At 32.7% G+C, this 24684-nt stretch overlaps 1 protein-coding gene across 1 annotated transcript in view; it reads left to right on the forward strand.

Moving 5' to 3' along the window:
* Positions 1 to 575: 575 nt before the first annotated feature.
* Positions 576 to 24684, forward strand: part of LOC148623707 (fermitin family homolog 2-like) — a 32586-nt gene continuing 8477 nt past the window's right edge. Inside the window, exons 1-9 of the mRNA XM_088565745.1 lie at positions 576 to 730; positions 914 to 1186; positions 12268 to 12501; positions 13077 to 13288; positions 15400 to 15614; positions 18989 to 19091; positions 21073 to 21180; positions 22712 to 22908; positions 23435 to 23559. Coding sequence (XP_088421871.1) covers positions 1063 to 1186; positions 12268 to 12501; positions 13077 to 13288; positions 15400 to 15614; positions 18989 to 19091; positions 21073 to 21180; positions 22712 to 22908; positions 23435 to 23559 — 1318 coding nt within the window. The 5' untranslated portion in view covers positions 576 to 730; positions 914 to 1062. The remainder of the gene's footprint in view (positions 731 to 913; positions 1187 to 12267; positions 12502 to 13076; positions 13289 to 15399; positions 15615 to 18988; positions 19092 to 21072; positions 21181 to 22711; positions 22909 to 23434; positions 23560 to 24684) is intronic.

A 24684-nucleotide genomic window follows, 5' to 3' on the forward strand; every position in this document is an offset into this window, starting at 1 on the left:
TGTCCTTAGAATGCTACATAAGTGAAACTTTTATTGAATCAATTTACATATTTTTTTTTAATCCTAAAAATATGCACTTCACTATAGAAGTCTATGGGAAAATATAATACGATACTGAGACCTTAAATATAGTCAATAGCCAACACATTTTCTCTCTTAGTCAGTCTATTTGAAAGTATCAAATAAACTGGAATTGCAATAGTTCATCTGCTATTCCTATGAATGTAGATTATTTGGAAACAAGAGGTTGGATAAAGATTAATTTGTGTGTGCAATTTTTATTATTTTAAATTACTCAATTAATTAACATTTAGTTTGCAAGGTCATAATTATGTCATTTCTTTTTGTCTCGTCATTGTTAATTTTAATGTTTTTTGTTTTTTGTTTTTTGTTTTTTTGTTAATTTTATGTGTATGTTTTTTTTCCGTAAAGAAGTATTTTCTACTTAGAGCTGGTAAATTCCAAAAAGTAACAGGAATTCCTCACCTATTACTTAGGGATTACCCCACTGTCATTGAAATTAAAAATAGCATCCAATCAAGATCGGTTTTACAAGAACGTATGCATGCCTATGTGCGCCCCATATAGGGAAGTTGATAAAGTTTGAGTCATGAAAATTGATGAACGAAAAATCTATTGTTTACAAGTGACCTTTTAACAGTTTCTTATAAGAACATAATTCAACAGTTGTTTTGGACTTGTCAGTTTGGCATTTTTAAAACAAAATAAGGTGAGTAAATTGGGAGAATATTCATTGCTTCATTTTGACACACTGGATCGGCCATTTCTTTGCTGAAATTTGACCTACAAAACTTTCTAATGGGAACATTTAAACTGTCATCGTTGACTTTCAGTAATTATCATTGTCTAATTGTGAACAATTTTAGCAATGTTTTTTTTTTTATTCTTACAGGGATGGAAAGATTTATCCGTATGTGTGCTGAATGAAAGTGAAAATGTGATAGCAGTGTAAATCATATCCGTTCAGACCAAGCCCAGTTTAATATTTCCGGATTAACATTCAGAATAATTTCTTAGTGTACCCTGTATAAAATAACAACAATGGCAACGGATGGAACGTGGGAATTAAACATTAATGTGACTGACTTGGCTGTAGACAAAACCCTGCGGGTGTCAGGTGACCTTCACATGGGTGGAGTTATGGTAAAACTAGTAGAGGCATTAGGTATGTTATTCTACAGCACCTTGTGTACCTTGTTATTGATAAAAAGGAACTGAAATTTTGCATTGTATATATCATAATAAACATAGATTGTGCGAACTTTTATACAATCACATTTAAACACAAATAGTTATTCATTCTAACACATTTGCACTAAATGGCTATGACATAGTTAATTGCAGTTAGGGACTTTGCTATATTTATTTGAGGGATGGGCTGGTGCAATTGCAGACAGGGAAAATACTTTTTTCGTAAAAAATAATAAGCAGGGTGATAAGTTTTTTTAAAAGTCTTGTGGCAGGGCATAAACTTTTTAAAACCTAATATTAAAGACATAATAAAAGAACCAAGTTTATTAACCAAAATAAATAAAATAACAGTAAATTATAAAAATCCATGAGTGGTCAAGAAATGTCCTGATTGAAATTAAGTACCTTGTAATATGATATAAAGTAGGGGGTGAACATACCAGAGACAAGTGCCTGTGCCACTGAAGGGGTTATGCAGAGTATAGTATACATATCGTCATGTGACATGCACAGTGAGAAAGTACATTATACAGCTACATTTTTACTTGGGGCCTTTCAGAGCTCACTACTAGATGAGGTTATCCTCATGTTGAAGGTCTTGTGACTGCTGAAGGCATGGGGAAGGTATTAAATTTACCACTGTTTGTAAGAGTGGTTTGCATAAATAGCAAGGCTGCAAGTTTTTTTTTAATAATGTGAAAGGGGGCATGAAGGTTTTTTTATATTTTTGACAGGAGGCAAAAAGATTTTTTAAAAGCTATTGATTGCTGTACACCTGCCCCTCCCTCATATATATTGCACTGTCCCTTATATATATTAATTGATAGTATATTGTTTGAAATTATCATAGACCCGAACCAACATGTACATGTAGCTTTTGAGCAGTTTATCCCATTGACCCTGTCTCGTTTAAGAGATTTTTATGTAAAAGCAATTTTTTTATGTAAAATTATGTAGTATTATTCACAGAAAATAACCATAAACTACTCACAAATCTTACATTTTTCCTGGGAGAATCCAAGTTTGTCATTGATTTTGTGGGAGTCTCCCCTCTAATGTATGCTTGGATTAAAAGCTATGAAATTATTAATAATTATTTTCTTTTTAATGTTTCAGTTGGTCTCATTTATAACAACTGTTTAGTACCTACTACATGTTTTTTTTTCAAGTACATGTATATTATGATATCATGTTTAGAAAGCAATGTCAAACAGTTATAATAAAGCCTGTCCAGTCTTACAAGTCAGTGTAATCAATACATTCATAATGTTTTAGTAATAATAATATTTCTACATATGTATATCTCGCCCTCATTTGATGTATTTGTTATTATTATTATACGATATTTATAAAGCACTTAACTAATATAAAAATACTCTAAGCGCTGTACAATATAAAAACGTACAGAAAATACTACATAAATAAATAAATAAATAAAAAAGTTAAAATTTTAAGACCAATTAATTCATGGTTAAAAATTTCTAACAAGATATGAATGCATTGAATATATGACACTATGAAAATATCATTAATTAAAAATATATATATATAAATAAAAAGGGAAAGTATCAGGCAAGCACGATAAAAATTTACTGAAAAAGGAATAGGAATATCAAAATAGAGTTGAAAAATTGCAAATTATCTACATTTAAAAATAGATAAAAATGAAAAAACACATTATTTACATTGTATAGTAAAAAGCTGATTGAGAATCAAAAAGATGCAATATCTTTTCTCAGATACTGTCACCATAGGCTTGTCTAAAAAGATGAGTCTTGGCAAGTTTCCTAAAAATATCTGTAGATTGCACATGCCGAATATTATCAGGGAGACTGTTCCATAATGTTGTTGATGCTTTGTCAAACTTGCTGTGCTATACATTTTCGTTCGAGTTCGAGGTATTGTTAAGAGTTTGTGATCTCCAGATCTTAAAGTTCAAATTGGATGGTATACACTCACAAGATCTTGCAGGTAAACAGGTGCCAAATTGTTGAGTGTCTTAAAGATATACAGTAAGATTTTGTACTGACTTCTATATTGCACTGGTAGCCAATGAAGTGAGATTAGGACCAGTGTTATATGGTCGTGCTTGCATTTTCTAGATATCAATCAATCGGCAGCGTTTTGTACTCACTGTAGTTTGTTGATGTTGCTGGAGTTTATTCCATACAGCAGCGCATTGCCGTAGTCTAGACGTGATGTCACTATAGAATTTAGGAAGGTTTTTGCAAGCATTGTCAGTTATATATTATCTTATATGTCGTATGTTGCATATTTGTAGAAAGCAAGACTTTGGCATTGTACTAAATTGTTTTTGCATGTTCAGGGTCTTATCGAAAAACATGCCTAGTTTTTTTTGACTACTGACACTTCGTTTTCTATGTACCAGTCAAAACTGATGCTACAATTGACAAAGTCTTTTGTGCATTGTTTTGTTGTAAATATAATGAGGTCGGTCTTGTCATTATTAAGTTTCAGCATGTTTAATTTCATCCATTCAGTGATTTCAATAAGACATGCCTCCATACGAGCTGATATGTTTACCCAATTGTCCGTTGGTTTAATGACTATATATGCCTGGGTGTTGTCAGCGTAACAGTGATATTCCATGTTATGTCTTTTACAAATTTTTCCAATCGGTTTCGAAAACATGCAGTACTTTTTCGGTCCCAAGACTGAATGTTGAGGGACGCCAAACGATAACATTTTTGCTGTTGCTTCCGTTTCGCCTATGCTAACACTTTGTCTTATGTCAGTTAAATAAGATCTAATCCATTTGAATGCATTATCAGTTATTCCAAATGCATACTGCAGACGTTCCATAAGAATAGGATGATCAATCACTTCGAAAGCAGCTGACAGATCGAGCATTCCAAGAACTGTGCAAGAGTTGCTGTAAATAGAAAATAATACGTCAACAAGTGAAGAATATATACAAAATAAATAAATAGAATGTCCTGAATTTTTAATGACATGACTAAATTGTTATCCCAACTGCAGTGCTCCGAATCAACGGAGGATATACACCTGAGAAACAGAACAAGGATATACATTGTATCTTACAATGAATTCCTTGTTATGCCTCATTGAATTTTATGACTACAGTCGAACCTCGTTAAGTCGAAGTTGAAAGGACCATGCAAAAATGTTTGAGTTATCCGAGGTCGAGGATAAACCAGAAATACAAGTAGTTTGGTCCATGATTGTTTCTGTATTTACATCATTTGTTATGCTTGTACATGTACATGTGCTTCACTTTACACTTTATGTTGGTTTAACACAGAGTTTCACTTAGGTTGGACTGATGTGTCAATGTTCTCCCCAAGCCATTATAGCACTGTAATTTGTGGCTTTATGATTCTTAGCACTGTGCTCTCAGTATCTACTTTTAGTTAGAATGCACTATGGACACTGTAGTCACTACAATTTTGGAGGAAGGCCAAAAGAGCTGTGCTGTGCCAGTAAGAACTTTGCTATTTAAAAATTATGTGGAGTACACTGGTTTGTTAGAGAACTATCCTACTGTGAATGTAGTGTATGCAAGACATTTGTTTTGTGGACCTTACAATTTTTCCTGACCTGAGCTTACATTGTAAAATAATTTGATTACAATCATTCATAATTTTGGGAAATTTTTTGTAAATGAACCTGTAATCAATTAATGAAGATAATTGTTCTGTGTCGCTATCAATTGGCAATGTTATGCTAATCAGAATACACAACTTTAAAACCGTTTAAATATGTAAACTAACTGAAAGACACGTTTATTGGATTGAGCATTCCAGAGTTATCGGTCCTTTAATATGCAAATTTATGCCCACTTGTGGTATATTGTAACACATTTGCATATGGCACTAACTAAAATCAATTAAAAGTGTGACCTAAATGGCTCATTTCAACCAGATTATAAGGTAACACAACTTGTTTGTAATTTGAAATACCTGGTAATGTTTTTATTATCAATTACCACTAGTAATTATGACCATTTATCAGACTAATTTCACACTTGAGTGTCCACACTGGACATGTTTACAATTTTGTACACCTGATGTAAGGGCTTCAGAGCAGTTGAATAAGACTAATTAAATTTGTGTTCAAGTTACTCTTTATTGAAAATATACTGGGGGGAAAATGCTCAACTTGATCTCCAATTACACATACGGACAATGAACATGGCTGTATACGATAGACTGGATCTTCATGTTTATTCAAAGTTGTGGTTATGGGTTGTGTTGGAGGGGTGACTGTTTATAAGGGGTCAGTTTGCACTATACATATAGGTTGTTAATGCTTTTGAAATGTGCTGGCATATGACTGGTGGCCATTGGTCAGGGGTCTGTTTCAGACAGGGAGTTCTGTATAACATCAAGAAGCAGTCCCATTACCTTATGTAACCAGTTCATGTCGGGAACTTCCCTACTATTTATGAACACTACACAAAAATGTAGTCCAAATGTACATTCAGTGTTTTTTTTGTTATTTTTTAATGTTATTTCTTTCAAAAATCTTCTCCTCTGACACTACTTGACCAATTGGAACCAAACTTGGTTATTGCTCTTGAAAGGCAAAAAGTTATCTTTTTGAAAGAAAAAAATTAACTAGGTGAGCGGTTCAGGATCCTAGGAGCCTCTTGTTAATGTTATTTCTTTCAAAAATCTTCTCCTCTGACACTACTTGACCAATTGGAACCAAACTTGGTACAAATGTTCCTAGGGGTATCCTGCATAGAACTGGTAGAAATATTGATAATACACACAGAATATTGTGATAACAATGTTTTTTTAATCAAAGAAGATCTACAGGTCTGATCTAATTATTTTTCGCCATTACTTACGAAAATTGCCGAAAGGACATTCACCTGGGTTAGAAATACTCTGACCTTGGTAAAAAAAAATAACAATAATGGATACACAGATAGCTTGTGTCTTGTTTTCATTTCATTTGATCTATTTCTTGATTAGATTGCAAATAAATAATGACCATATTTGAGTCGCATTATATAACATTACATAAATTCCAAAAGGATCCTTATGTTGTTTTTTAATTTTTTTTTTTATGGCTTGAGTCTGTCGGTCTTCCATGCCGTTGAATACCACTTTCACTTTGCAATCCGATTTGTGATTAAAGAAGCGACCTTTACAGCACATGGGCGGATTAAGGTCACCAGAAGTCACATGCATACGAACTTATCTAAGTCGATTTTTTGTCTTGCAAGACAATAAATATATAGACACCTATTTCATGTATGTAATGCATTTTATTTGTGGATATCAAATGAAATTGTACAAGAAAAGTACAATTTAGTGGAAATAATTCAAATTTCATAAGAAACAAAATTCACGAAAATGACAGCTAATGCAGCTTTATAATACATGCATAGAATACATGTACATACACATGTAGGTTATGATTTGGTTATGATATTAGTCTTGGGAAATCCTTTAAAAATATAACATACCACCAACGATTTTGGGGTTGTGACTTGAACCATGAAGGAATTAGGGGACAGAAACAAGCATTTTCTTTTGAGAAAATGATAATGGATTTCTTTGAAATTGTACCACAAGGTGTCATAACACAAAAGAAAGGCTAAGATTGATTTCAGGGAGTTTTGACTGTTTAGGAATCGGGGATCAAAAACAAGCATTTTCATGATGTCTGGACTATACATTTAACTTGATAAATTGTGATTGGATCTCTGAAATTGTACCATAGGGTGTCATACATTTGTACAACCTAAGGTAGGCTGGGATTGATTTGGCATTTATTTCTTAATCAGTTTATAAATTAAGTGTCAAAAACAAGCATTTTCATGATGTCCCAACAATAACTTAACTACACATGTATAAGTGAATTGATCTCTTTGACACCCAGTGCCATACCACAAAAGGATAGCTGGGACTGATAAGGAGAATTAGGGGCCAGAAACAAGCAATTTCCTGATGTGCAGATACAGTGAAACTTCTCCAAACCAGCCAGCACTGGGACAAGAAAAAATGGCCGGTTTTGTTAAAAACAGCAATGCATTCTAAGAGCTGTTTCCATTAATGTGTTCTGTAACCCTACACCTTGTCAGTTTGTTGGTCGTAACATGTTTAATGCCAATTCAAAACTTTTGGCCTTTTATTACATTTCAAAGCTTGCATCATTTGTAAATGATTTGACTTTACAAACGGTACTGCCGGCAAAATAATGTTCATGGTTTTGAAAGAATGTGTATTAAAGATCAAAGGGCTATTGATGGTAATTAATTATTTGTATTGTTTTCGTAAATTACCTATCAACAAAGTCTAATAATTTCACCCCGATGTTGTTTTCGCTTGGGTGCAGGTCACAGTAATTGACAGTTAGAAGATTGTAAAGGTCTAAAGATTGTACTATTAAATGACCCCGGTTGTCTGACGAGTGTACACACCAATTAACAGCCAACCAGTGACAAAATGTAATGTCTGGATTAATTTTGTTGTTTAAACTACTGTCCCCTGATGAAATGCAAACCGGACAGTGAATGAATTATTAATTACATAATATTACATAATCATTTACAGTTTTGTTGACACATTTATTACAGGTGAACAATAACCGGGCGGCTGGAATTGAGAGGTTGTTTTTATTTGAAATATGTAACTAAAACTGTGGAAAAAAACGGCCGATGTACGGTTTTAAGGGATGACTGGTCTATTGAAGACAAAACAAACAGGTTTTAAGGTGTATCGGCTGGGACTTTCGAAAACAGCCGGTTTGAAGTGAAGGCCAGTTTTCTGAGGGTCTGGTTTGGAGAAGTTTCACTGTAATAACTTGAGTGGAAATGAATGAATCTCTTTGATATTGAACCAAAAACCTTTAAAGGAAGTGGGGGTTGTGCTTATTTTGGAATATGGGACCAAATAGGGGCCACTATGATTTGGTAAAATTCTTTTCTTGTGTCTTATGTCAAGTATAAAAAAACAAATCATATTTAAAGCTGTATCAAGTTTGAATCATATATCCATACTTCCTCCAACTGTTTGGGGTTGTATCAAGCTGTGCCCTGCAAAGCATTTTTGTGAACCCTGACTGTACTACAAAAGTTTGAAGTTGTTATATTTTACCTGCACCTGAAAGGTGAAGGAAGGTCTAGACTCTCTCTGTCTGTCCTTTAAGCTTTTTTGGGACTTACACGTACATGTACATTGAGTTATTTGTAACTCTAAATGTAATGAACATGTATCACTTGTAGTGTTTATATATTTTCAAGATGTGCACCTTCTATAATAGAGAAATATGATAAGTCATTTCCTTAATTTTTTAAAGCCTAAATGGGTTAAATAGTATTCATTTGTACAGTACTTGTAATAGTATATACATGTATGTACATGGTATATCAAGCCTGATGTATAATTTACAATGTAATAAGTCTTTTTAAATTTAGCTTATGATTTTGTGTAACTGCATACTTTAGTACATTGTAAATGGTGAGATGATCCATTAGATTTACCTGTAAGATAAACTATTCAAAGAAGTTATGTTGTTATCTGTCATGACATAGTTTTAGATGAATTAACCAAGCAGTTTAATTTGATACTTGTTGGTCAGAATTAAAGACTTCGTGATTTTTTTCTCTCAAGCATGATGTACATTTATCAGTACAAGTGTACATTGCATTATATACATCCATATGCACTAGTATAATGTACCTGAATTCTATTTTATTAAAACAAAAAAAAACACTTTTTAGGATCCTATGTAAAAGGATAAAAATGTACATGTACATGTACTGGTACACTGTATATGTAGTATTTACAAGATAATGACAGTTTCTGTTTCTGTCAAATAACAAAAATGTGGAGTTTGAACAGATAACAATACCCCATTGACTAATGGAAAGATGAATTAAACATTTTCATAAAAAAAGTAATATTAAAAGAACAAACATTTGACCTACTTAAAACATTATTCAATTCAATTATAAATATTCATTTTTGTTTTGGTGTAAAAGGAAACTTAAAGGGGATGTATGTATTTGCTAGTGGTGAAGCTCTATTCATACTGTATGACTCCAAAATATATGGAGTCGTGTAATGGTATTATGCTGTCCTAGTTGTTGTACATACTGTACATGTATGTAGATAATTAGTGTTCAGACAATAACTTGAATATGAGTGTATGGTTCTCTATGAAATTGTACCAATAATCTCTCTGATACTGTGACATGTGGATTGAACACAAATTGAAAAGTTAACCTTGGCTGGCATTGATTTTGGGGTTGTGACTAAACGTTGAGGATTTTAATAGGGGTCTTAAAGGGTCCAAAATTGGCAATCTTTTTATACAACTGCATGCTTGGTTTTCGTATGATTACTTGAGTATTAGTTGGTTGATCTTTATAAAACTTAAAAACAAGGTTTCAAACCACAAAAGGAAGGTTGGTATTGATTTTGGTGGTTATAATCCCAACCATTTTATTATTATTGGCCATCTAATCTTTCATGTTTAGTTACAGATTGAGTTAAAGTTTCGTTCCGCTACGCTGAGTTTTACCAAAATTATGGGTCTTGGACTTAAAAATTCCATGGAAATAACAGTTTTCCGCACTTTTTTTGTAAACCCTTGAAGATATTGAACTGATTTTTTGTATGTGAGTCTGTCATGATTAGTTGCAGAATTAGATAAAGTTTTGTTCTGCTATGCTGAGTTTTACCAAAAATATGGGCCCTAGACTTAAAAATTTCATGGAAGAGTAATCAAGGGAACCAAGGTTATAGCGGTAATCAGAAGAATGTAATCCAGGGACAAAGACCCGACATGGAAAACAGACATACACAACAAAGAACATAAAGTAACTAAAATCATACATACAAAGTAACAAAAGTAAATGAGCAACTCCGACTCTACTAAAAACTGGGAGCATGGACCACGTGCACCGGTAGGGTAAGCGTCCTCTGCTTTTCTAGAAACACCCGCAGAGTTGCTCATAAAAGGTCAAGTCCGGGGTAGACAAACGGGGAAAGGAAAACTATGACCCGCTGAATAAATCAGTTTTCATGGTGCTGATGGGTACACAATAACGATCCACGAGTTAATGATGACAACCATAAAACTTCTGTACTGACGACTTCAATCTTGTAGCAACATAACCCTGTTCCAGAAGCCTGTTTGTTAGAGTTCTAGTGCAATACAAAAAGTCTGTGTAGTTTCAGCAAACTCTGGCATAACGTATGAGTTGTGATATGAACACTCCATACGCAGGAGACGAAGGGATGTTGCCACAGATGAAAGGAAAGTTGACAATTCTGAATGAAAAGTCATCACGTTTGTCGTAAAGTTTGGTCAATAGTTTTCCTTTACCATCGATTTCTAAGTGTAGGTCAAGATATGAGGCTGACTTCACAGTGTCTGTAGTATCCTTTATCTCAAGTTCTCTGCAGTTTTTTTGTAAACCCTTGAAGATATTGAACTGCTTTTTGTTATGTGAGTCTGTCATGATTAGTTACAAATCGAGTATAAGTTTCATTCTTCTACGCTGAGTTTTACCAAAATAATGGGCCCTGCACTTTAAAAATTGTATTGAAATAATAGTTTTTTCGCTTTATTTTTGTAAATGCTTGAAGATATTGACTGGTTTTTGGTATGTGAGTCTCTCATGATTAGTTACAGATTGATTTTAAGTTTTGTTCAGCTATGCCGAGTTTTACTCAAAACCACATGCGGGGGCATCATTTGTGTCTCACAGTCACAATAACACATCTGACAAAGTTCTTTTTAAATTATGAGTTATGATATAGCTGTATCACTTTATCTAGTTTCAAGGTCTGTAATAATGGTCTTAGACTAATGGTTCAACACAGTGTACATGTATTATAAAAATCATAACATTTAGCAGTGTAATTGTCATTTATTATTCCATTTTCTTGTCAAGTAATCAAGATTCTGGTTAAAAAGTTCAGTAAATATAGTAACATCAGACAATTGATATCAAGAATCAATAATATTGTGATTAATTTCATCACTGGCTTTGTTGCAGGAAAATAATTTAATCTAATTTCCTGTAATTCTAGTGATGTTGCATGTACTTATTCTAAGGCCTATACTATAAATTAAAACAATGTTTATTTGCTCCTTTCCCACACATTGTAGTCCCAACGTTCATTGTTGGTAGGAACATGTTCATATTTAGGTTGGAAATAAATATTTTTTTATTAAGAATCCCAAATTTTGATTAAAAAAATGGGAGTAGGAAAGATGTTATCAAACATAATTTTAATTGATGTCTAAATCAATTTCAACTTCGTAATGAAGACTAAATGAAATTCATTTTTATAAGACCCCCAAAAAATGGGGATTTTATGATAAACTAGGCTTGGATTCATTTTTGGGGATTGTGACTAACCCATTTTAGAGTAAAAAAAGTGGCCACAAACAAGCATTATGCTGATCTGTGTACTATAGTAACTAGTGAAAATAAATGTACCATTACCTGCCATACAAAGGCAGCTTATCGTAAACTGCTCTTTGGATTTTTATGAAGATTTTTAAGAAGGTTAAGCAATATACATTTGTACATGTATGTACATTGTAGATGTGCATGAAGAAGGATAATTTGTCAGGTTACTCTATGGGGAGATGATCTAAGATAAGGGTTTAACATAATTAAAGTGGGGAAGGGAATGTTCTTTTTCAGTTATACATGGATTGAATGCATTGTATTTAGTGTTTTATCCTATACTCTCCATTAATGGTCTGTGATAACTAATACAAATGTAGATTTTGTCCAAATGAAAATTTAATGACATTTTTCTTCTGAAATAGAAATGTGAAAAAAATGGTTCGGGCAAGTAGTTGATGAATAGCTTTTGGCAAAGACTGCACATTTCTTACTCATAAACGTAATCCAGTAAATCCATCCTTGAAGATTTTTTTCTCAATTCCAACTTGGGGTGATTTCAGATTCTTTACTTGATATAGTTTTATGGAGATTACATTTGTACATGTTCATTGTACCACAGTTATGTTTGAATGACTGGATAAATTTCATTGACTGTACAGGTTCATTGTATTCTGTAAATTTTGTTACAGATATTGCCATGGATTGGTCAGACCATGCCTTATGGTGGCCAGTTAAAAATATGTGGTTATCTCATCCTAGAACAACATTAGATCAGTATGGTGTGGGTGCAGATGCCAAGCTATTGTTTACACCAATGCATAAAGTAATGAAAGTACAAATCCCAGATTTACAGATCCTTGAGCTGAGAATGGATTTTTCTTGTAAAGTATTTTCTGCAGTTGTTCAACTCTGTAAAGAACTAGGTAATTTTTATTTATATTTCATTGTAAATTCATGATTTTGTAATGAATTAAGAGTTCAGTTGCTTTCATATATAAGCAAGTTTGTTATCATGTGGAACTTATATTAAGAAAGTTGATTTTTGATGATCCTCAATTTTCTTCCATTGTTAAAATTGTTTCTCTTGGAATTTCTTTTGAAGAAAAATTTTTTTTTTCAATTCTAGTCCTTTAGATAAGTTTTAATGCAAAAATGTTCTATTTTTATATAACAGTTATGTCTAGATATTTCATTGCTATAAATCTACATTATTCATGCTTTAATGGAAAAAAAAGCAAGAAATATTATATAAGTAAACTAGTCTCCGACATACATGTAGTAAGATATTTGACACAGAAAACCATACCTTGCTGTAATATTTATTTACCACAATAGTTCTCAGAAGTGTTGTCAGTAAGTTCAGATTTAGTTCTGACATACTCTCAGGGCATAGTGACAGTATGAAGTATCATTTATGAAGCATATTATCACATGATCAGAATTTGGTAAAAGACAATGAATTTGACAGCAAATAAAGACATCTACTTTCAAATTGTAGGTATTCGACATCCAGAGGAAATGTCTGTAATGAAGTATATGGACAAAGATGACTTAAAAAAGAATATTAAAGAAAGCCTAAATCAGAAGAAGAAGAAACAAACTTCTACGGAAAATCTCGGTGTAAATGGTAATGGTTTATATCATTCTCCATCAGGAAGTATGGAACGACTTAGTCCGTACAGCAGGAGTCCAGCAGGACCTTCTCCAACGGTAAGTTTTCTGTTTAAGTTCTTTAAAGTGTTTTAGGTGGTCCAATGTCAGACTTTTGTCATCTAAAACAGGATAAACTATGGTATTGCAGTGTTCATCTGTCAGTCACACTTAGCACAATAACTCATTAATTCTGCAAATATTTGTGAAATTTTGGTGAATTGTTTCTTTCTATTGATGTGAGCTCCCTTTCAATTCATATAAATTTCTGATTTTTCATTTTTGAGTTTTTGGACTTTAGTTGTTAAGAAGTGGGGTAAAGCATTTTACTTGACACATGGACTGAAACTTTGTATGTTGAAAGTGTATCAGTCCTAACTGAGAAAACTTTGATTGTCCTGACATTTTCAGAAAAAGGGTCAAATGTCTGGTACAAAAAGTACAGTGTTGCGTATATGACCTAGAGAATAAATTTCTGTCTGGCAGAACCTTTGAGTTGTTTGGTTCAAATAAGTTTTACGCACAAATGTACATAATTCCACTCATTTATCTTATTAGTGTCATTATTTACCGAAATATCTGAATAGTTTTTTATATGACTGCTATTATTTTGCAGTCCTATAAAGGTACGACACTATCGTTGTCTGTAGGTACTTGGTTTTTGTGTGATGGCTTGATTATTAGTCGGTTGATCTTTATGAATTTTTTTACGTTCTTTTTTTAAACCACAAAAGGAAGATTTGTATTGATTTTGGGACTGATGGCCCCAACGGTTTTGGAATCAGACTTATAAAATAAGCATTTCATAGAACTTACTATGTAACCCTAGTTAAAGCATAGGAACTTCTATGATATTTTTTCACAATTTTCTACCCTGCAATAGTCAGACTGGGAGTTAGGACTTTAACATATTAGATATTAAGGGGGTGGGGGAAAATGGGGTCAGAAACATACATTTTCCAGCCATGTCCAGACAATAACTTGACTAAGTAAATTGATTTCTTGGAAATTTTATTACAAGGTGCCAAACTTTAAAGGAAGACTGGGATTGGTGTTTTAGGTTTTGACTTCTACTTTATTGGAATTAGTGGCCAAATAGGGACCTAAAACAGGCATTTTCCTTATGTCTAGACAATAACTTTAGTTATAGTGGATGGATGATCTCATTTAAATTTTACAAGGCGCCACATCACTATAGGAAAACTGGAATTAATGTTTTGGCTTGTTGAGCCCGGTAAGAATAAAAATAATCTATGTTGTGAAGTGGCTCAAATTAAAAGTCAATAAGAATAATGAATTTGTGAACGATAGTCACATTTAAAAGGTAAAAAAAAGGTAACTAAATACAAATAAAATATGATTAAAATGTGAAAACAAATTGATAAATGTGAGCCCAAAGTATGAATAAGGGGCCAGAAACTACAAGGTGTCACATCCCCAAAGTAAGGTTGGGATTGGTTTGATATTTTGACTGAAACCATTTAGGAATAAGGCCCAAAAATTGACCACTTTGATTCTGGCCAAATATCGTAATAAAAGTTCAAAGCTGTATTTGAATTGTGTGTCAATACTTGCCCTAATTATTCAGGGTTCGACCTCTGCTGTTATTTCAAGCTGCACCCTGTGAAGAATTTTATTTTATTTATTAATCGGTGATGAGAAAAATCCTGCTATAATTGGAGTTAATTAGAGTGATTTTAACCCAATCATTCACATTTTTGTACTACTGCAAAATATATGTATATGACTGTATAATGGTGTCATGCTATTGTCCTTAATCGGCATTGTCAGGGATATTTCCTAACCAGACAAAAACATGAGTATAAGTAAATGGATCTCTTTGAAATTGTATCTCAAGGTCCCCCCCTAAAAGGGAGGCTAGGGTTGATTTTTGGGGTTGTGCTGACTGGGAATTAAGGGGCCACTTTGATGATGGTCAAACTCATTTATGGGTCAAATATATTAACCCTTATTAAATTTCAGAGCTGTAAGTAGCTTGAATAATGGGTCCATTCTTGTCCTAGTTTTTGAGGGGTTAATCTCTGCCATCGTATTAAGTTGTGCCCTGCAAAGCATTTTATCATATAATTGAAAAATGACCAAATTAACAGTATTTACATGTATACCTTAGTATGATTATCAGACTGTCATGTTAGTGTGTCTTCTTTCAGAATACTCTGGGTAGAACACCAGGATATAATGCTGCATCACCATACAATACATTAAATGCCAATGGAACTTTATCTCCTGGATCAATGTACAGTTTATCATTTGAAAGTGCAATGGAAAATTCTCTAGCAAATAGTCCACAAATAAGTGTGAAAGATGCTGCTCAATACCTACAGAAACACAAGAATCTAGTTGAGAAAGCCAGAGTAAACTATGCGTAAGTAATTTATTACTGGAAGAGTTTGCACAAATAATGTTAATTAATTAATTGAGTTTGTTCAAGTATTGTTTTATGACTATCCTCGTTGCTCTCACTTGATAATCTCTTACAGTGATTTTGTTCTGTTGTTGGTGGTTAAATTTAATTGTAGTGTTTTAGGACGTCTTTGTATTATGTTAAATTCTTAAACGAATGGCTCTTAATGAATCTGGTCTAGAATTTCTTGAAATTACTGCTAGGAGCATTGATTAAGAATGTGTAGTGTTTTGTCTTCAGAATAGTCCTGATAATATGATGTGATAGAAGACTGTAGATAAGGAGGAGTACATTCTACATGATTATACAACCATATGACTTGATAAGAGCAAGACTTCTTAGTTCTGTCATGAGATACTCACATCATCACTGCTTAAATAAACTATGGAAATGATCAGTCCACTGAAACAGAGAAAAATATAACATAATTGACAACATTTTAGTTTATGTAGATTTAGTACTGTTTAATCATGTAGTTTAATGTAGAATTTGGCACAGTTAATGATAAAGTTAACAATCTAGACGCTACAGAGTCATGATGTTGAGATAAATATTCCTTAGTATTCTTACTCACATGCCCTTTGTCTCTGATAATGAAAATGCCAAATGTGTGCTGTAATTCATAAGCAGGTGTTCAAATTAGCTTTTAAGAGTACCTAATTTGTCTTGGACAAAGGTTCTCAATGAAGAGTCAGTGTAGGAGGTCCAGTACAGAATCCAAAGGTCCTGAATCAGAAATTGATTTTAACAAGAACCAATATCTACCTAATAAATTACACAGTGTATTTTTTTTTCATTGGGGTTAAATGTAGATATATTGTTTTGTGTTAAGGTATTTGACCCTCTAGGATCAAAATTGTTTTTATGTCACTGGTTCATCAAAAAAAACTCTTACTATTTCTGAACAGTACTCAAAATATAGTCCAAATGTTATTCATTTTGTATCCATGTCATTCATGCACAATACCGTAATCTATCATTTGGTACAAATGAAATAAGATCTAGTATGTAAACAAATACTAGATTGCATGAACTCCTTTTCTGCCTTGTTACCCAGTAATATGTTTGCATCTAGGAAATACTTTTTGCTAGGTTTTAATATTGGCTATATTTGTATTGTTTTTGGAATTGAAAAAAATAAGCTTGCCAACTTTAAGTCCAGAATTTACCATTATACCTTATAGTTCTTGTACAGAGGGTCCACAAACATCAAATGGGCTAAATATGTTCCAGTTAATAAGTCAAAATCTTTATCCTTTCATCAAAAGTTAATGATTACATAAACTGGAAGTAAAATGATTGATATTGACTATACCACTACTCTCTTCAAAGAAGAGATAGTGGAAAACCATAGATCTGTGCTATTAAAAACATTATACATTGTTGTTACTCAAAAAAGATGGTACACCTAGATACAAATATGTAGTTCTTGGTAGTGATTCCTTATACTTTTGTAAAAAATAATTCCAAATCATCTTCAAAATATACCGAAGATGTTTTCAAAATGCTGGAGTTTTTTATCCGCAAAATGTTTGTCCACTGTGATGGGCACGTTTTTCAAAAGACGGTCGGCATTCCAATAGGAACAAATTGTCCTCCTCTACTTGCTTACCTATTCCTTCACTCTTATGAGGCTGACTTTATAGCTGACCTGATCCTAAAGAAGGAACATCAAGCTTGATCCTTTAATCTCGGTTTCCCTATATAGGTGACATATTATCGTTATACAATCCAAGTTTTGGAGATTCGATACATAGCATCTGCCCCTAAGAACTTGAGATAAAGGATATTACAGACACAGTGAAGTCAGTCTCATATCTTGACCTACACTTAGAGATCGATGGTAAAGGAAAACTATTGACCAAACTATATGACGAACGCAGTGACTTTTCATTCTGTATTGTCAACTTTCCTTTCATCTGTGGCAACATCCCTTCAGCATCTGCAGATGGAGTTTTCATATCATAACTCATACATTATGCCAGAGCTTGCCATAACTAAGCAGACTTTTTGTATCTTGCTAGACGTCTTACAATTAGGCTTCTGGAACAGGGTTATGTTGCTACAAGATTGAAGTCATCACTACTACTTGTTGATCATTACAATTTATCCATCTGCACCATAAAAACTGATTTGTTCAATGTGTCATAGTTTTCCTTTCCTCTTTCGTCTACCCTGGACTTGATTTTTTATGAACAACTAATCGGGTGTTGCTAGAAAAGCAGAGGACACTTACCTTACTGGTACACCTGGCCCATGTTCCCAGTTTTCAGTGGAGTCTGAGTTGCTAATTTACTTTTGAGTGGAAGGTCCTGGACTTTTTCAAATTTGAAAGTCAGGCAAAAAAAAATATGTATGTCTGTTTCTGGTTGCTAAGACAAAAAATGCAGGTTGGTAGGTTGGATTTAAAATTGTAATTTTCTTAATCATGTCCTGTGATATTGTTTGCCTTAAATTAACTCCAAAATGAAGTTATTTCCACTATTTGGGAACATTTGCAAATCAAAGGAACTTTGTACAAATAGCTGATGTTGTTATTATTGATCAATTATTTGAAGTTCTTTCTCCATATTTTAAAATGACAGCGAAAATTTTTGGTCATTATGGTATGATGTTGTTGTCCATGTTGTTACCATCATCTGTGGACACTTATTTTCTTTTCATACTCTCAATCCCGATAAACAAATTTCAAACCACAAAAGGAATGTTTGTATTGATTTTTTTTGGTTTGTTGCTTCAATAGTAGTGGAATTACATGGTGCCGGAAACAAGCATTTCATGAAATTTTAAAAGTCAACTCCAGTGTATGGATCTTTTTTAACTTGTATCACAAGCAAAGGTTCCAAACCACTAAAAGGAAGCTGGGATTGGCTTGGGGCTTGTGACTTTAACCTTGAAAAAATTTGGTCCAAAAACAATTTCCTGATTTCTAGGCATTTACTTGTGTAAAAGTGTATGGATGTTGATGAAATTTACCTTGCTGAAGTACCAACTGAGCCTGATTTGAAAATCACCATGGAAAGATCAATTGTTTTTCGCAACTTTTACCATTCCTACAGAATATTACCTTACCTTTTCAGTTCTTTATGATGGGAACATTTAGGTTAAGAGACCTGAAAACAGGCAGTAACAGACAAAATGAGTATCAGTATATGTTATGATTAAAATAGTTGTATGTATGATAGATATAACAGTTCACATACATGTAGTTAATGGACTAATATAGTACATAGAATGTAGATCTTTACATTGAAACAGTTTTTTTCCTGTATTCTTGATAGCAATGAATTGTTGGATGACTAACCCTCTAAATGGCTTATATCATTATTTTTTAGATGGCTGGACTCATCCAAATCACTGATGGAGCAGGGTGTGAAGGAAAATGATTTTGTTGTGATCAGATTTAAATATTTCTCATTTTATGACCTGAATCCTAAGGTTGGTACATAATAATAGAGTGGTTTTTGTGGTCAGCCACCTGCCCACAGCAGGTCACTCATTCATACATAGACTGTGTTTCTCAAGTTATTCAGGCTGTCAGCATAGTTGTTTTGACTGAAAAACAGAATAACCCATCCTTGGCTTTATTACTATAATAAGGACACTTTAAAATGAATGTGAGACATTATTTGAAATATATTTTGAAAAAGTAATGACTTTTTTCCTCAAATTGCCTATACTCTATGAGATGTTATATGATGATTTTATCCAAACATTGAAGCATGTGTGTGATGTTTAGACTTAGGACTGTGTAATATGTTAACTAGGTTATCACATTTCTAGCATTCCTCTCAACAACCTGCTAAAAATCCCTAAGTCTTAGATAAAATCAAAACACAGGTGTGACCCATGCCAAACTAATTAGTAGAAAATAATGAAGTACATTACTGTGATGATATTAACAGATAAATATGTTAATCAGATGACTAATACTAGGATGTCTTAATTGTTCTATAAAAATGTTGGTTTTCAATGTATTTATTTATATACTCGATAAGTGTGTGGGGAGGAAATACTTGGCAAAGATGTTTCTGAAAGATTGGAGCTTGGCCAAGCCTCTACTTCAGCTGCATAACATCCATTAATATTCTCCTGTAGTTTATAGTACAAGCATTGAAATATCTGTCTGTTTGTTAATAAGTAGCCATTTAACAGAAATCTGACCAACAGTACTTTACAGATTATACCTTTTATCATATTACCAAAAAACTGCACATATATTTAGATCAAATTTGTCTTCCAGTTTTGAGGAGGGGATTTGAACCAATTGTTCTTCAACCTATTACATGATTACATGTAGTAAACTACATCTTTTTATGGGTTTTTTTTAGATTTTTTTTTAGTTTAAAAAAAATGAAAAAATTGAATTCAACTTTAAAACTATTCAATTGAAAAGCTCTGTGAAAGAAAAATGATTCTGAAGGCTACAATTCATGATGCATTCATATTCATTTAAGGCAAGTAAATACTAAGTATTTCATCTGTGTTGATAATGATATGGAGATATTTGTATGGTGAAGTGTTCATAATTGTCTGCGACATAATTTATAGCCATTAAATTACAATGCTGTTGTGTTTATAATGCATACACATTTGTTAGGAATTTTAATTTTGAATCATTTAACCTTATTGTTAAAGTACAGAACATTGTATTTATTTTAAATGATGGATAATATGCCAGCTATATTTATTTGATAGATTTTTAAAATACAAATGCAAACTTGTAGTTTTTGATTTACCTGGGTCCTAGAGTAGACCTTTAGCCCTATTGATTTACCATTTATCTTGGACTTTTGATTTTTTTCAAGTGGACCATTAATTTGAAACTTGCAAAAGTTTAGGACTTTTCACTCTAGAAAGTTAATTAGAGCCTCTCACTTGCAAATAGTCAAATAGTTATTATCAGACCAAACTTTGTCCTCTCATCATTGGATTTGGTTGCAAACCATCTCTTTTCTTTTTTACCTAAACCAGCTGGAATATGAATGATTGTGAAAACCCTGACGTAAGTTCCACAGAATTACAACAAATACTTTTAATTATATACTGATCTATAGCTGGTTAGTGATATTTATCTAGTAATTGCATATGTTTTTCTTTTTCATAACCAAATGGTATGCAGGAAAATAATCACATTGAAGTTGTAGGAGTATTATATTTACTATTGTTTTTGTTTGGCTTTCATTTGTTAGGAGAACTTTCAATGCATGAAATGATCCTTAAGACAAGGTGTACAAAAGTTTCAATTTGGTTATTCTATGCAAGGCTTGTATTCCAGTTTTTTTTTGTCAGACAATTGTTTTTAGAGGAACTTAATCTATTTATGCTCCAATAAAATAAACTCATACTCTTTGCTAAGTTTTGTAAAACTTACAAGCTTTGTGTTAAGCATTAAAATAATCTATGTACTTATTTGTAGTATGATGCCATTAGAATTAACCAGTTATATGAGCAGGCTAAGTGGTCACTACTGTCAGAAGATGTTGAATGTACAGAGGAAGAAATGATGATGTTTGCTGCTATTCAGGTACATTAGTAGTCCATATAGACATGTTAGAAGAGAATGCATTCTGAAAGTCGGATTTTGTATTCATTTCAATTACTATTTATCAATTACTGATTATAAGAAATTTATTTGTATGAGTGTCTGGTCCATTTAAGTAGCCCCTTGATTGGAATCTGCTATATTTGTGTTAGTGAGTTTTTGGTGCTGAGTTGTATACACTCATCATACTCAGTTTGACATGGGTTTAATCTTAAATCACTGCATTTTAGTTTTATAATTATTTGGTGATAATGGGTTATGGAAGTGAGAGTTATAGGACATTATAAAGCCTGGTTAAAACCATCATTTCCTTTGGAAATGCCTGTACCAAGTCAGGACTATTGCAGTTGATACCAATTTTCTGGTTTTTGCTTCAGTTTAACCATTTGTCATATGGACTTTCCTATTTGACTATTGCTAAGGTTAATTAATTTCAATAAAATTGTTATTACCCTTTACTTCTACCCCTTATCCAAAGGAGAACAGAGTTTTACTTCTGTCTCTCTGTCTGTTCAAAACAAATATTTTTGTCACACTTTTCTTAGCAACAATATGTCAATGCCACTTTATATTTGTTATACTACCTATGCTAGGGTACAATACTGAGCTTACCAAAGGGCATGAAAGGCTCTTATTGGCCCAAAATAAAGCATCGAGTGTTGAAATAATTAATTATGAATTTGGCTACTGAATACATAACGCTCTCGAAAACAAGGATTTAATTCTTGCATTAAAATGACAAAAGAATCAAGATTACTAAAATATAGAAGTTTTGTGCTTCTGTGCCACCTTCATTTCATATTTCTCTCAGGGAAATGGTGTCTACAATCATGAAACAAATTTATATCTTAAGTAAATCATATGAGAAACATTGAGTAGTGGTAGTTCTTTGGTTGTTGATATAGTTTTCTGAATGTAAATATTAATGAGAAAATAGCATTTGTCAACAGTTTAGGTTATATGACCTACTTAGGCCAAAAATCATTTATTTTATTTATGTATAACATGAAATTAACAACATTAATGTTATAACAACAATGTCGATTGGTTTTTGTTTGTTTGTTGTTTTTTTTTTGGTTGGGGGTGTCTTTTTTTGTATGTGTTGGAAGGGGGGAGGTTTGGCAATAATCACAGCAAAGTGCCCCTTCACCTTAAAACCTTTTGCCTGGGTATTTACTTTTTACTGTCCCACTGTATATTTTCAAGCTTTCATGATTTATGACAATTTTTTTGTGACATTCTGCAACACCTTTTTCTGTATTTTTTTCATGTGGATATAATACATATACAGGGGTGTCACTAGTAGCCATTGGCTCTTTTAAGTTAAAAAAAAATGTTGAAACCTTTTCTTATTGTGTACTTTGATCATTAACTTTGCTACACAATTAACAGGTTGGAAGACATCAATACATCTGGAAGTAGTAATCTGGTGCAATTCTTTATATTTGTATAAGTGTATTAGATTGAGCAACATAAAAGCAAAGGTAAATTAAACCCTATTTTTGTTTTGCAGCTTCAGGTACAAATGCAGGCAGGACAACCTCAAACTAATGACTCTATGATGGATTCCAGTACCATGTCAAACCATCTACAGAGTGATGACATTGATGCTGATCTGACAAACCTTGAGGAGTCACTAGATAGTACAGTTCTATCAGCAGGAGATATCACTTCAATACCGGAACTTAGTGGATATGTCAGATATTTTAAGTGAGTTATTTTCTATTAGGCAAGGTTGTAGTATACTGAATGACATGCCTGTTACTAAGGAGTTAATATCTCTGCAGTCATCACAAAGTCTGTATGTCTGATAGACAAAATTGACAATATTGCCATTGGACAGGAAGAAACACATTTTTTTGTCAGTCAAGAAGTTTGTCGTTCTGGAGCTTAATTGGTGAAAATGTTAAAATGTAGCACCATGTCAGGACTGATATACAACATTTTTTGGTCAAGTAAAGGCTGCTTTTGTCCAGCATTTAAAAAAAATTGGTGGACAGATTATCTACCATTATCTGATAGAAGTTGTGAAGATTGGCACTGGTCATTTTAAGCCTTATACTAATGTTATGAAATAATGAATTCCTCACAATGTAATACATTTGTACTGGTAAGTATCTACACTAATGATACAGATTTTCAATTTTCCACTTATTATCTTATTTTACATCACAAATGTAAGATAAGATAAAAAATAGAGTTGTCTACTTCACTGCTATATTGGACTTTTTTGCAGACCAAAGAAACTAACATTAAGGAGTTATAAGAAAGCTTTCTGTAAATGCAAAGATACTCATATAGCCTTCTATAAATCAGAGGAAGAAGCAAACAGCACACCTGCTATGAAGATAAATATTAAAGGTATAGGGATTTATATTCCCATTTAAAATGAAGTATTATTAAGGTGTCTGTGATGTTTTTTGCATTCAATTTAAGACAGGATGAAAACATCATATTTGATGATGACCCTGTATGACAAGATATTTCTTTGTAATGGTAAATCTGTTACATAACTCATTGATTGTGTAGTTTTACATATAATATACAATGTACTTATAATATGAAACAGTTTTGTTTTGAATTACCATTTCATGAAAGTACAAAGTATGATTTAATTAAATAACTGAAGGTACATGTACTTTTCATAATGTCAAAAAGATGTGATTGACCAGATTTCATCTCCTGTAATTGTTTTCACTCTTTTTTCAGTGAAGGTTTTAATAAAAAAATATTCAGTTATAAAAGTTTTTTAGGGAGAAAACTGTTTTTCCTTCTATTTTTTGAATACATTAGATTTAATTGATTTTTTAGCTCACCAGGCCGTAGGCCATGTGAGCTATTCCCATCACTTTACGTCTGTCGTCATCGTGAATAGCTTTGCATGAAACTTATAAGGGTTCTTCCTTACAGTATCCTGCACAAATTGACTTTTGATTTTTGTTCTGTTAAAAAACATGGCTGTATTACTAAAAATAGAACGCATTGGTCAGACAATAGTTTTCAGCTTATATCTCCAAAACATTAGATTAAGCCGAATTCTGACTGAATAAAAGTCTTCAGCATGATCAGATCTAATTGTGATCAAATTTTCATTTTTATCTGTCAAGCCATTGAGGAGTTATTGCCCTTTTTTGATGCTTTTTTGCTATTTTTAATGTTATTTCATTCAAAAATCTTCTCCTCTGACACTACTTCACCAATTATGAACCAAACTTGGTATGAATGTTCCTTGGGGTATCTTGTTCAAAAGATATGTTATTTTATTGATCCATCAAAAAACATGGCAGCTGTTACTAAAAATAGAACAGGGGTCAGACTGCAGTTTTTCGCATATATCTCCAAAACCATTAGGTTTAGGCAAATTCTGACACGGGTAAAAGTGTTCAGCATGATGATATCTATCTATGGTCAAATTTTCATTTTGATCTGTTAAGCCTTGTATGTAATGGTCCTTATGATAAGTCCTACCAAAGTCTTCTTGAGTCA

This window comes from Perna viridis, chromosome 2 (assembly GCF_037379345.1).
Source record: "Perna viridis isolate PV_CMFRI_1.1 ecotype Kerala chromosome 2, ASM3737934v1, whole genome shotgun sequence".
Taxonomy (NCBI): domain Eukaryota; kingdom Metazoa; phylum Mollusca; class Bivalvia; order Mytilida; family Mytilidae; genus Perna; species Perna viridis.